This window comes from Pyxicephalus adspersus, chromosome 1 (genome assembly GCF_032062135.1).
Source record: "Pyxicephalus adspersus chromosome 1, UCB_Pads_2.0, whole genome shotgun sequence".
NCBI lineage: Eukaryota > Metazoa > Chordata > Amphibia > Anura > Pyxicephalidae > Pyxicephalus > Pyxicephalus adspersus.
The window spans coordinates 39,028,846-39,043,626 of record NC_092858.1 but is presented as its reverse complement, the minus strand read 5'-3'; the positions used below and the strand labels follow the sequence as shown (position 1 = coordinate 39,043,626).

Here is a 14,781-nt window from a genome sequence, read left to right as displayed (position 1 = left end):
CTACAGAACTCTTCCCTACAATGTTGTGAAGATGAGGAGGAGGTATTCTTTAGCCCTTTTGTATGGTTGCAATGCTGCTACTCCACTGATATATTACAGCCAGTAAGCTTTGCCAACCTAGGACAGGAAATGTCTTACTGAAAGTAAAAGAACAGAGGATGAAGTCATCACTAATAGGGCCAAAAAGCTGCAACATATTTCATTTTATATGCTTTATCATAACTAATGTAAATTTTATCTATTTACTTTGTTTTAGCTTTGGACAAACATTTTCAGTTTTATATTGTAATATGTGTCCCTGTAAGGAGAATATTAAGTCACCAAGACTGGAAGTTGGGAAAAATGTCTATATCTAGGATGCAGGTAGTAAAACAATTTTTTGCCAGCGACACCTTTTAGCAGAATAAGAGAAAAGGAAAGTCTCTATAAGCACATGGCAATATATCATAAAAAAATACAAATAAAATCTAAAATCTTTCACTTCAAAACAAAGTAAGCATTAAATGTTAGATAGTGGCTATAAATATTTTCATGGCATATTTGCGGTTTAGTAAGGTTCCTTTCACACTTGCAAAACTGTTGCTCCCAGGCATACATTAAACTGCTGCTATGCACCCAGGAGCAGCGAACAACACTTACAGTATGATTGCAGTGTGATTCCTCATCCAAAGGATGAAAAGCAACCATGCAGCAAGAAGCAACTTGTTGCTTCCAGGAACAAACACTGTGATCCACCGCAACCACAGCCATGTGTCCCATTCAGTTAAATGCAAGTGATTAGGAACACAGTTGAGTCTGCGGTAAAATGCTGTGGCCAAGTCTGAAATGGCCCTTAATCTTCGGACATAAAGATATTTGTATGGAGCGGGGAAATGAGATAACTGACATTACACACCATATGATCAGCAAGCAAACAGTTTAGGGCTAGGGTGCTGACTTGAAATCAGCAATAACTAAAAGTCACCATATCACAAGGAATAATTTTGCAGACTTTTTTTTCAAACCTAATAGGTAATGTAAATTGATAAAGTAATTGATAATCAATTAATCTGATAGAATTTCTTTTCATTATTAATATTTTTTTAAACAGTAGTTATATAGCGTCAACATATTATGCAGTGCATATATATATATATTATTAGCAGGATAATATTTTTACATATTTGTTTTATTAGTTTGCAACAAGGGTTATGTATTATGTAAAAACTAGGGGCTCTATTTATTAAACAGGTATTCTGACATCCCACCAGGGAAAGTTTGAGGGAATATTAGATTCCCTATTTTACAAATAGAACCCCGAGAGCTGCTTTATCTACCAAAAGCTGTGTAATTTTCTCCCTCCAGGTGCTGAGATTTTCACAGCTCAGCCCAGTCTAGCAGGTGAGAGGAGCTGATCTTTATCTGCTGTAGTTTCACTTTCACTTACTAGTCCCCTCCTCCCTGTGAATGGAGAAGCAGAACAATGATGAGCTCATCACACTCAGCTTGGTTATTGCCCTACAATACACCTGACTGGCTACTTGTACTGCTCTTTTGCCCTCTGAGCTACTAAACAGGTTGTATGAGGCATTGCATGAAGTTGATAGCAAGCTAAGTGATTACAGCATTTTGTACCTTTTATAAGTGTGTGGAGTGCAGTTTTACATATATAATGAATCACTTATAGAAGCAAAATAACTATAGAGAAAAATGTTGTTTATGTGTGTTAAATTATTAGTGTATGGCAGAGTTATGCCTATTGTGTCCCTGGAAGAATATTAATAAACTATAAAGAGATTTGGAATGTTGCAACAATAAACAGCTTGTATCATATTGCCCTTGGGTAAGTCATGGTAAACTTTAATAAGATTTGGATGCCTAAAACAATAAACAGCTCACAGAACTTGCAGAGAATGCAGTTCTGAAGGGGAGGGACTTTTAATATGATACCTACTAAACCAACTGTAACATGTCATCACAATAAAGAGCACAGATTGTTGGATGTCTTCTAACAAACAGAAGGTATTTTTAAAACAAGGTATAGTAAATTATAAGAAAAAAGAGACTTACTTTCAAAATCTCTTTCATCTCCAGGACTTAATCCACTTGGGGAGACAGAAGAAGCCACAGAGGCCTTAGTGAAGATACCACTAATAAACTTCAGCATTTTCCTGTCCCTAGCTGCTGAAGTCCGGGCCTTTTCCCCAGTAGGAGATGCTCCTTCACGGACCTTCTTGAGCTCTTCAGGTAGTAGATCAAGGTCACTATTGTCCACTGTTTTGCTTTTTCCTTTTCTAAAAGCTTTTGGGTCACATGAAGATGGAGACAACAAGTTTTTTCCACCCCCAGAAAGTTTTGGAGTCTCCGCTCTTGGGCTGCTTTTCGTTGAGGACTTTGAACGACTTTTACCCCCTTCATTTTCAGGCCAGGACAGGCGGTTGGAGACACTTTTTTGGTTTACAAGTTTCTCACGGGGTTCAGATTTTTCAACTTGACTTTTTGAAGCTTTAGTGAGTTTAAGAATTCTACTTCCTTTTTCTTTACATGGTGTTAACAGGACAGGAGTGATTTTCATTTGCTCAGGAGGCCCAGACAGTCCTGTTACTCCTATTATAGGAGTACCTGGAGCTTTTGTCTTGCTGTCCACTTGAAAATTATTCTTTAGAGATTCTCCAGATCTATCTGAACTGACTGAGAGAGACACAGTCACTGGTGCTTCACGATATGGTGTTCCAGGCTGGCAAGGAACAGGCAGAAGCGGACTGGATGGAGAGCTAAAGGAATATCTAGGCCCAGAAAAAAAAGTAGGACTTGAATGTTGCCGAGGACTTCCACAAATACGGTTAGGAGAGTTCTGAAGAAAGTAGTCAGAAGTGACACTGGTACTGATCCACATAGCATCCTGCCTGTGAAAAAGTCTTTCCTGCCGCTTACTCTTTCCAGGATCATCACTGTCGTGAGTGAGATCTTCCTCCTCACCTTGCAAAGACGTCGATATATCACCACAGGGTGAAAGGGACACGATAAGTGTAGATTCTGGAATCTTTTGTGTGGACGATACTAACTTACTGGGGCTGGAAGTTTTGGTTTCTATCAAAGTAACAGGCCTATCACTAGTTTTGGCACCGGGGGATTTAGACCCAATATGTTGTGCTCTGGCACCTGGATATGTTCCTGTGCCAGTCATTGGAAGTTTGGTAGCAGATGAAGGTTTATTTCGAGGGGCTGGTGTTGGTACAGTGTCACTAGATAAAGTCACAGGTTTAGTAATTATACTTGAAGCTTTAATTGGTGTGGTTGTGGTTGCTCCAGTAGGCAGAGTTTTGGAAGCAGTAACAGGTGGTTTTGCTCCAGGGTATGTGCCAGTATCTCCACTTTTTGATTTGTCAGATGCTGCTTTACTTCCTGTGGAGTCTTCACTACCCGCCCCTGCATTTGCTGCCTTACTTCCTCTTGCAGCTGATCTGGCAGCAATTATTTTCGCTTCACTAGGCTTTGCAGCAATTATAGGGGCTCCCCCAGATCGAGATGCAGAAAACAACGCTGATGCAGTGCGTGCAGCACTTATTGGAGGAGCTGTAACACGGGGTATGCTAGATGACGTTATACATGGTTTGTCAATATTTTCAGAAGCTTTGATAGGCTTTTCTGTAGCAACTGGTAAAGCACTTGTGTGTGGTGGAGAGTCAGATGATACAGCTGGTATTTTTATTGCCTTCAAACTGCGTCGGGTAATTCTAGATTCAGTAACTGGTTTTTCAGGGCTGACACCCTCAGTGAATTTGGAACCAGACACTGGTGTTAAAGGACTGCATATTAAATCCCTGGACACATCGGTATCCAGTGCTGGCCGTCTGATAAGAGATCCTCGAATTACCCGCACTTCACCAAAGCGAAATTCCCTTTGACTAAATGGCACAGGAGCACTAGCTGTTCTGGTGTCTTTCATTGCTGGTGCTGAAGATTTGGTGTTTTGCACAGTTTGGTCTCCACCGCTGGATGAACCTGTGCGTTTATCTCCCTGTACTGAAGCTGCATTACTGGATATTTGAGAACCCTTTACATCCTGTTTCTGAGTTGGAGCACTTGATGACCCTGTGTCCTTGTCAGTTGGTGCTGGTACTGGAATAGTGGATGCCATAGTACTGCTCTCTATCTCTTTGGGGTCTGAAGGTCTAGATTTCCTAGTGGCTTCTGTTGTTGCAGGTATGGGGATTGGTTTCTTTTCTGCACCTTTTGCACTGGCATTTCTACTAGAGTCTGTTTCTGGTGGCAATTGGCCTACAGTGCTTGATGTCTCAGAGGCCCCCAGTGTTTGTAATGTAGTGCCATTGGTAAAAGCTGAGGCATCCCCTTCTCCACATGGTGAAGAAGATGCGCTGCTTTTGTGTTTGGTCCCCATTTCCAAAACTGAGGCGCTAGAAATTCCTGTAGCCCTGTCTCTAGGAACTGTAGCAGTGCCATGTGCAGATTCTTCCTGTTTCTGAACCAATGTTTCAGCTTTAGGTGGGACAGATTTTGAAGGAACTGGTAGTGGTGCATTGCTGGTACCTGAAGTCACTTTTGCTGAAATACCTGTCTCCACGCTGCTGTTAGTCACAGGTGAAATGGTCTTTGTGATAGATTCTTCTTTTCCTCCATTCACCCCGGAACCAGAAGTGGGCCCTCCCCAAGCCCAGACATCAGTGAATTCCCTATCCAGTGATAGGCAATGGGCCAGTCCAGGGGTGCTTCCAAGAGAGGGGGTGTCATGTCTCCGGTATACCTCAGTGCTGTCTTTTTTTTCCTCTCCTACAGCCTCTAATTTGACTAGGGTCAATGAGATGTGGTAGGTGGTCCTGCGCTGGAGGGTGGCTCCTCTGCTCATGGGTCCCCTGAGTGAGCAGCTTGCAAGATTAGCACGGGCTGCAGAATAGTCTGCCTGATCAAAGACGCTGTTCTATAATCAGCTCAACACATCCATTATCTAATAGAGCACCTTCTCTCCACACAGGTGTCTCCAAAACATAAATCCGATGAACTGACAGAAAGCGCACACCCAGGAAAGACAGTCACCAGCTATCTGCAAATAATGCACAGCAACAGAGGGAGAAAGCATTCGTTCAGAGGTGAGACCTCATTGTTAAAAAGCATCACTGCACTGGCTCAGTACTGCATAAGGCACCGATGCTGCTGCTTCCGACAGCTCCTTTGTAATTCATTCCCATTGTTTTCCAGGTGAAATGTTAGGTGGCCAGGTGACACCATAATCTTCTGTGACTTCAGCAAGAACAAGACGCTTGCAGTTTCTTCAATGCAGCAGTAGCAGTCCCTGAATTGCATGCAGCAATGAAGATTATCAGGTTACAGTGATTGGAGACAGGCTTGTCACAGATATCCATTCACACAGACACAGCCAGCTATTCTTCTGCCTCCTCCAGCATTCGAGCTGGCGTTTAAACGAGCACTTCAATTTTGCATCTCATAGGAAGAGTTTGTAGAGGAGGGGGCTAGGAAGTGGTGTAATTGCAGAATAATATGCCACCCAAGCGTGTTATAAAGACTAGCAGGACTCACTATTCATGGTATAGGAATAGGAGGAGCTGTGATTGCTGCTCGCTACACCCACACCAGAACCTGGGAACTCAGGATTGTGTGATTTATATATCAGCACAGGAAAAATCTCAGTTGTACACGTTCCTTTCTATTGAACAAAAAGGAAATATATTTTAAAGACTTTCTGCAATTTCAATTCAATTATTGTGTGATTTGAAAACTAATTTGAGGTATATCAGCTTAATTCCACCTTCTAATTATACATATTGCTTTTAAGATCCTTACAGAACCTAGATTTTTGTTGCTGCAGATGATCATTGGGGAACATCTCTGGTGGAAATTTAGCATTAATATAGGTGTCACATATTGTTGTTTAGAAATCCATTGCATTGGATCCCAAAATGACTGATTGCTAATGTACTATTGTAGTCCCCAGAGTGAGCCACCTCCCGCTCGTCCTCTACTCTCCTCGATCGTCTTCCCCCCTCCTCTCTCTATAGAACAGAAAGCTCAGACAGCGATGTGTGTCTGCACACTGATTGCTCATAAACCGGCACACAAAATGCTACAAAAGCTACAAAACCCAACATTCTCTGGCAGATTAATGCTCTGTGAAAGGCTGGTGCACTATACATCCCAGCAAGCTCTGCTCTGAACCATGTTAAAATAATATAACAAAAGATTTAAAGCCCAAATTAGGTGTAGATCAGCACAATACATTACATGTCTCTAAATTCAAAATGTATTCAATGTCTTACAGTTTATTTTCTTTCTAAAGTACCTACAGCCTTAGTAGAAAAGCCTGTCCCTTGCCACACCTGCAGAGTTGGATCCTTTGGGAAAACAGTGATCTATGTGAAGGCAGAGGTTCAGTATGCACCTTGATGGACTGGAGCTCTCAAATCAGCAGGCAATATGAGCTTTGCTGATTGTAGAGCTATAGGTATGACCCTGTATGGGAGCCTTTCTCAGCTTTCTGGGGGAACCCCTGTATCCACAGCTCACAGTAACTTTGTGTGATGGTCATAGGAAGAATGCCTTGGTGGTAGTCAGTGGGAGAAAAGCATCTTACTTTACTGGCCAGTGGAAAGAACGCCACTCCTAAAGATAGTGAAAAAGTTTGTTGTTTTCAGTGGTAACTGACCCGAGAGGCACACATTTCTCATCGATCAAGGAACTCCTAGTAACCTCTGGAGGAACCTTAGGGTTCCATTGAACCCTGGTTGAAAAACACTCTAGTAGTGAGAGCATGTCACACCTCTGCAGAGAGACCAATGCTTCCCTAGAGAGAGCAGGGATCCTACTTTGCAATTGCTGGCTTGTTTTTATGCACCTGAAATGTGTTAAGTTAGTTTAAACTGTGAGTTCATTTGAGCTTGAAATGTAGTATGGAACATACCAGGGATTGATGACATTTTAGATCCACAGTGGCTGAAGATCTACGGGTTGCCTAAACTACTTTAGGGCTGTGGTACAAACCAATTCCAAATTGTTTAGTAGCATGAAATTAGTTTCCCATCAACAGATGTTCATTTTATTTGCAATACAGCTCAAATCATTCACATCTTGGCATCCTGGTGTGTTGCAGTAACACACGTGCCTTTTATGTTACACAGAGGAAGCCGGGGCAAAGCACCAAAATGTCCAAAAAATAAATATACACGATTTTGGCAGTGCAGGGTTGATTAGACATTACATTTAAGTTGAAGTTAAGTGTTTTGCATTTAGGTTAGATAAAGAGCGGGTTCAGATCTGCTTCAGAATCTAGCAATCCCGCATGGCTTCCAATGCTTGGCACCTTCTCAGCATTGTAGTATTGCATTGTAGTATTGGTTCCTGGCATTCATAGCCAGTCTGAACATAGCCTAAGTGTTACAATCTGGGTTAGGTTTAGGCTCAAATTGAGCATGCCTTGAAAAGAAATTTGGAGACTGCTATCAAAACATTTGTTGCCTCTTTGCAGAACAACAATGCTGGTAAGGCCTTCTGCCTTTTCACTAATTTTCCATTAATTTTAGGACATTTTGGTGCTTTGCCAGGGCTGCCTCCGTGTTACATGCATTATTGTATGAGAAAACATGCGTTCATGTGCTGCTGCAACACACTGGGATGCCAAGATGTAAACGGGCCCTAACAAAGATGAAACTTACCCAATGTTAACAACTGTGCCACTTGCAATTAGGAGCAGTTTTGTTTGGTAAGGCATTTGAATGAATGCAAGGTAAAATATACAATTCTGTAACATATTTTTTAAAGAAGATTAGTACATGTGAAGCCCATGAAAAACCCAGAAAATGTCACAGAGGTCGTGTATGCTGTGTCTGTATCAGAAGACTTTAAACCCTAAAGAGGGCTGTAACGCAGAATCTAAGGAGCCGCTCAGTATTATTATTTTTTTTTTATGTTTAGCACCAACATTATCATTACCCTGCAATTTGCAGAGTTCATAGTAATGTTACTAAATGTCCTTCTGAGCAGCTTACTATATAATGTACTCACCATAATTATAGATTAAAATCCCTAACATAGTCTAAGGACAATTTTAGAGGAAACCGCAAGAACTCTGGCAAAAACTCCATATAAATAGTGTCTTGCCCAAAATTTGAACCTGGGATCCTAAGGTTCATGGACTTATGCTGCAGAACTGCTCCAAAATAATGCACCTTGCATACAAATGGACTGGCAAAAGCTAACAGCAATACCGTACAGAATCAGAAAACAAGGTCCAAACTAAGTCATTAACATGAAACAGAAGCTAAAACTGGAAAACAAGAGCGAGGTCATGGAACTGAAGCCATTGAACAATGAGTGAGGGCATCTTGCTGAAGCTGAGCACTAGACAAAACACGTAAAGCATTTATCCACAAGTGTACCTGGTAAGTTCCCAGCAAGAAATAATAACCAAATCCAAACCAAAGATGAAGCCTTACTACTGTAGAATACTCAAGGGCAGTATTATCTTAAACCTGAAAACCTTCAAGAAAGAAAACTCCAGCACTGTATACAGCTCTATAAAGAGCTCCGGCACTATATACAGGCACCTGGATAGAAATTGTAAGGAGACCTACCATAGCCTCTTTTAGGCCTGTTGATAAAAGCAATCAGCAATCTTTAGAATTAGTTCAGCAATGGAAGCTCACATAACGAAAACAGTAATTATTGCTGGACATTTGTCTATATTTCATTGCATTCCTTAAACAAGATATATACTCTATGTGTTCGAGAAGGGCTTTTAGCATGTTTACATGGCATTTTGAAGTAGGATTCACCCATTCTTTTTAAACAGGATTCACATCAACAAAATGTGAATCACATGTCTTTATTATAGATAGATAGATAGGCCCCCAATACTGTTTTTTTTTAAAAAGAGGTATACCTTTACACACTGCATTAATCTCCTATATTTCTATGATTCAGATAACTGAGTGGGACTGGATCCCAGTTTTCTAAATAAACTTTGCATCAGAGGATGTTTTCATCTGGTGTATTATTTCATTGACTGATTCATAGATGAAGCTACTGCTGCATTACATGTTTGTATGGTGCTTGGAGTTTTATAAGGCTGCATTACATGGATATAAGGTGTTTCTATAGGAAGCGCAGACACCTGAAACTACTCTTCAGATGCTTCTGCACTTTTTATTCAGTCACATACATCAAATTTCTACAAAATAATTAGCATGGAGCAATAGCAAGGCTGTGTCACAAAGCAAAACATTTGTGTAATTGTTTCATAGACTTTGATGCAGCCTTTCTGGGCATTTTTAACATGAGGAAACGCCTTGAAATAACTTTCAGGTCTTTAGAGAACCCTTTGTATAATCACTATATCCATAGCTCACAGTAAATTAGCATAGTGGTCAGTAGGAAGAATACCTCTTATATTGCAGGTCAGGTGGAATAATATCACCTTACAGATAGCCAAATTGGTCATTGGTGTCATTTAAACTGACCTGAGAGGCACAAATTGCTCATTGCTTAGGAACCCCTAGCAATCTCTGGAGGAACTCTAGGGATCCACAGACGCCTAGTTGAGAAACACTGGTCTGATTTCACCGCCCTGGGACTGATATTAATACATTGTGAGTGGTTGTTTAAATTATTGTACCAACCCATGACTTCAATAATTCCTGCAATAGGAGTTCCCATGATGAATAGATCAAGGCCGAAATGATGCTGAAAACCTGACAGACTGTTTTCTTAATTTTACCTCTTTATTCAGTCGTCATGACAACCAGAGTGCTGAAAGTGTTGCAAACAGCAGGAATAATTAAAATCGGGGTGTTACACATTCAAATGGAAGAGATACGTAGTAGGCTGTCTAAATTGGGATTCAGAATGGGAAGAATGTGTCATACAATAAAATGCAGGGTTGCTATCTGATATTAATGGATTGCATCCAAAATAATCTGCAGCAGTTGAAAAAGCCAGTCTAGTGACTAAACAGCTCAGCTTCCCAGGAATAGGGTGCATTCACAGTTCCGTAATAATACTAAGAAACACTTTTCAAGCATTTCTGAATGTGTTACAAGCACATAGGTGACACAATCTTACAGGTCTTGTTCCAATTCCCAGCTTGTGACTGGACAGTGAAAAGAGAAGGAGATAGAATAGCTTTGGGCTATGTTCAGACTTACCATGAGGTTGTGGTATGGTTGCTGCTTTCTTACACCTCTGATCCACTTCCTCTGGTGTGATGCTACATATAGACAAGCCTATAAAGTTGGAATACGAGCCTATAATCTTTGTGACAGTGACAAACAAGTACTGTACACACAGGTGTTGTTCTGTTCAATGGAAATGGGGAGAACGTGCAAGCTGCACCCCACTGTGCTCTCCTCCATAGGAGTAAAAGGCGGACTGGAGCAGTCATTCATTCATTCATTACCACTGTGTACATGTTAAATTGCCTAAGACTGCTCACTAGTGTTGGTCGAATAGCTCACTATTCGATTCGTCAGCTATTCGCTCGAATAGAGCAAAATTATTCGGGTGGTCGAATGTCAAAGTCGAACGCTATTAAAGTCAATGGGAGGAAAAATTCGGGTTTGTTTCAGCACTGTGTAGAGCTTCTACAGCCTCCAAACAGATGTAAAAAGATACATTGTAAAAGGATACATAGAAAGATACATTATAAAAAGATACATAACACTATTACTTCACATGAAGATTAAAGAGCACCTGTCACATCAATATTAGGCTAAAGCTAGGTACACACTTCCAATCAGATCCACCGTGGCGGTCGTTCATTTCCAACGAAAATCCTCGTTCGTCGGCGTCCTTGGTCACTTTATTTTGGCCAAACGGTTGTTCATCGGTCGTTTCCAACGATAATTATTGGTCGTGTGTATGAAGCGGTGTATGTGTGTCTACACGGACTGTTTCCCCAGCGTTTAACCTGAGGCTTTTTAAAGCCCATGTTTGAAGTCCCCATGCATTCCCATGGGCTAATCTACACCAGGACGTTTCCTTCAGGCACGTTTTTGAGCGTTATCTTAAACGTTGATTGCAACATTTAAAAAATTAAAACGCTGGATAAACGCGGGAAAACGCTTCCATTGAACTCAATAGAGGCTTTTTCAAGTGTTTTTAAGCTTTTATGAAAGCTTCTATTGAAAACAATGGGGGCTTTTATAAACATTTTTAGCAGGACTTTGGAATCTGGAAGCCCCCTTTAATAAGGAGACTCCCAGATCTCCACCGCCCCACCCTGGGGAATGAGTACAGGGGTACATAAAACCCCTTACTCATTCCCTGAAAGGGTTAAAATCAAAAAATAGGACAAGGCTTTAATGTTAAATTATTTTATTAATGTGTGTGTGTTTGTGTAATTTAACTTTTTTTTTTTTTTTACAGGTTATCCCAATGACAGGAGGATTTCCAGGGTTGCAATAAACACAGCCCTGGAATTCCTCCTGACAGTAAGGGATTGCCTTTGCTGTCATCAGGCTTTCCCTTTCCTCAGGGAGCAGAGCAATCAGCTGAGCTTTACTATGCTGACAGCTCTGCTCCCCTGATTGCTCCTGCAACCCTAGAGGAGCTGTGACATGTGTTCTGTATATGTAATACTTGTCACAGCTCCTCTAGGGCTGCGGGAGTAATCGGGAGCAGTGCGGTCAGCATAGTAAAGTTCCACTGATTGCTCTGCTCCCTGATTGGCTGAGGAAAGGGAAATCCTGATGATGCTTGAGCTGTCATCAGGGTTTCCTATTTCCCAGCCAATCACAGAGCAGTAGAGGTAATGAATGGAGATAGTATCTGGTCTACTGCTTCTCCACCAGGCTGTTGATTAGACAGTGAGCAGGAACATACCAATAGGCTTACTAATGCAATATTGTTTCACCATTTATATGTAATCATTTTCCTTAGTGTATGTTAACAATATCACAGGTCTTTGAACACATATTAGCGTGCATTATAGTACATAAAGTAGCGCATTTCCATAGGTGTGAATGAGAACACATAGATATCCCTTTAAAAAAAAACACCAAACTGTAGGGCACACATGTGAACAGGCCACATCTCAAGGATTGGCATTTCTACTTCAAGTGCATTTGTTATACAGAATTTTTTCTTAGTTGTTCAACAAATTAAAAATGAACAAACTCTGAATATAAAAAAATATTTCCTATAGTCTTTTTATATATTTAAACCTCTGCAAATATATAATGCAGTACATTTCAAGTCGGGTGACTGAGCTGTTTCCGCGTTTAAACTTCAGGTGAGTTCTAAGCCGTTTAGTGAAAAGTAACATCTGGTGAACAGCTGGCAAGTAACTGAAGCCTAACACATGTTCAAAGTTTCCAGCGATACAGATATTAGTGCTGACTTCAGATGCTACTGTTTATCTGCAAGAAAGAGAAAAACCCTGTGTTCCAGTAATAATTAAAAGTGCCCAAAATCCTCTTTTGGCATCCTAAAGTACAAGAGCATCCTAGAGTACAATGTAACAACACAAAATTCAATAAATTTACCATCTGAGCATTTCGTCACAGCTAGATCTACCTAATAGGTTACACTATACCGTATTTTACAGTGTGGATTAAGCTTGCAAGTCTAAAGAATCAAACATAGGTAAACCCAATACCTTCTTTTGCCTAGCCTGGCTGTTGGTGAAATTGGTTCATTTGATCTTACAAATCTTACTGCATATTGCCAGTTTGAGATTATATAGGAAATGGGTAAGGTTGTCCAAATAAAAGCAGATTTGTCTTTAATGAGGAAAACCAATTGTCAGGGGAATGGGCTCAAGTGACCCCATCACTCCTTTGCTTTACCTGCACCAAGGCTTTGTATTTAGAAGGTGATAATATTGTGTACGTAAACCCTAAAACTTTTTGCCATCGTACTGAATTGATCTTAAGTTTATGCTATTATGCTATTAGTTGGGCCACAGGGTCTACTTTCCGCTCCAGATCCCACAAAATCCATTGGAGTTGGGTCTACTACTGAGACTAAAGCAGACCTGTTTAATCACACAGTTGAGCATAGCTTGTTGGATCTTATCAGGGAAAGCTGCTTTGTATCTCCCTTTACTTTTTTTATAATAAGAGGACTGGCCTATCCAAAAGCCTCCCTATTTGTCATTCTGTGTTTGCTGGCCATAGTTTAAAGGCTAAATACTGCATTATGTTCTGATATATGCAGATCTTGAACACACCAGATTCACCTCAAACCCATTTAAAAGAACCTTGTTCCTATTGCGAATGTTTTCTATATATTAATTCTTTTATATTATATGTGTATACGAGTGCTGTGATCTGGCTGCAACCTGTTTTTTTCCTAAAAGTGTTCTATTTACAATGCTGAAGTTCAAAGAGAACTATGTGAAGCTAGAAGCCAAAAAGTCAGCTTTGATCCATAATTATGAAAAGTATTTCCCTCTGTCTTCAGATTTCTATTTCATTGCAGATGATGAGCATATGAATGCTTAAAAACACAAAATAAAGATAAAACAATATTATGCCCAGATTGTAGGATAAGCAATGCTTTATAGTGCCATTATTATCACCAATGGATAAAATGAAAATTAGGTTTTCCGTGCAAATACTGCCAACGATCCATTAATTATGTTCTTAATGTCAAACTGTATGTATTAGATTTAAAGTGTATATCCAGTCAATACCGTTTTCCCTAGTTTTGGATAGCATGGGGGTTAGAAGCTTGTGACATCCATCAGACCTCTGTATGAGGCCTAGGTTGCAGTGCCAAGCATCTGGTCCTTCCAAGTTCAAAAAATTGTTGAACCCCAGAGAGAATGGATTGCATATTCAGGCCAGATTCACATTTATGCAGTCACAATGGGCCTCATTTGTTAAAGCTTTCCAAGACTGGGGAGGATACACTTTTATCAGTGAACCTGGGTGATCCAAAAAATCTGGAATGGATCTGGTCCAGGATTGAAAACATTTGCTAACAAAAAGCAATTGACTTTAAGAAATACATTTCAGGTTTGCAGGTTCACTGATGAAAGTGTATCCTCTCCAGCCTTGGAGAGCTTTAATAAATCGGTCCAATGTGTGTTGTACTCTGTACTGCGGTGAGATGGGGACAGACATCCCATTCATTTAAATGGCCTGCCTATTGCAAAGCAGGTACATACACTTAATTCGGTTACATTCTCACCAATTACAGTGCATGTGGTGTTGTGTGTTGTAGTGAGATACACCACAACTTGGCTGATAGAGTGTCATTTAGAGTTCAGAATGGCACCACAGCTCACCAACACTAGCCACAAGCTTTACCATGCTGTGCCGCACAAGCATAAACCAGTCTCAGAAGAGAAATGTTCTCAAAAGGTGATTCACTGTTACAAAGTTATTTCCACTAATTTCTGCAAGTCTACTTGTAAACCTTTCGTACACAAAACACTTGAGTTATTTATTTTTTTGTACATAAAATATTAACAATTCTTTTCTTCCTATCTGTTGCCTCAGGATTGATCCTCATCTAGATGAGAGGGTTCACGCGTACAAAATTTAAATACATTGCAGAGTGTACCCTTTGTTGGATTCATATTATGTTTTTCCCCCATTATATGATTGTTCACTTGTATTGTACTATTTTTAAAATATGAATTGCAATTTTATATGTTTAAACGCTCTTCAATTATAGGCTTCAAAGATGTTTTGAAATAAGGAAAAGCATCTTGGCAAACAGAATAGAGCCCTTTCTATTGCATGTGACAGCGGGTGTTTGTATGCTGTACTCTTAGTAGAAATTGCTAGCTTGTCTATAAAGGATACAAATAATGGCAGCAAATATCCA

At 40.3% G+C, this 14,781-nt stretch overlaps 1 protein-coding gene across 4 annotated transcripts in view; it reads right to left on the bottom strand.

Annotated features, from left to right (window-relative positions):
- The window catches only part of AGAP2 (ArfGAP with GTPase domain, ankyrin repeat and PH domain 2), a 158,505-nt gene that overhangs the window by 98,621 nt on the left and 45,103 nt on the right, over window positions 1-14,781 (bottom strand). For 2 of the 4 annotated variants that reach the window (XM_072407171.1, XM_072407172.1), the window contains exon 1: window positions 2,050-5,240. The exons of the other annotated variants lie outside the window; for them this stretch is intronic. In XM_072407171.1, the coding sequence (XP_072263272.1) occupies window positions 2,050-4,846 (2,797 nt within the window). In that variant the 5' untranslated portion in view covers window positions 4,847-5,240. Of the gene's footprint in view, window positions 1-2,049; window positions 5,241-14,781 lie in introns of those variants that run through there. 4 annotated transcript variants of the gene reach the window in all.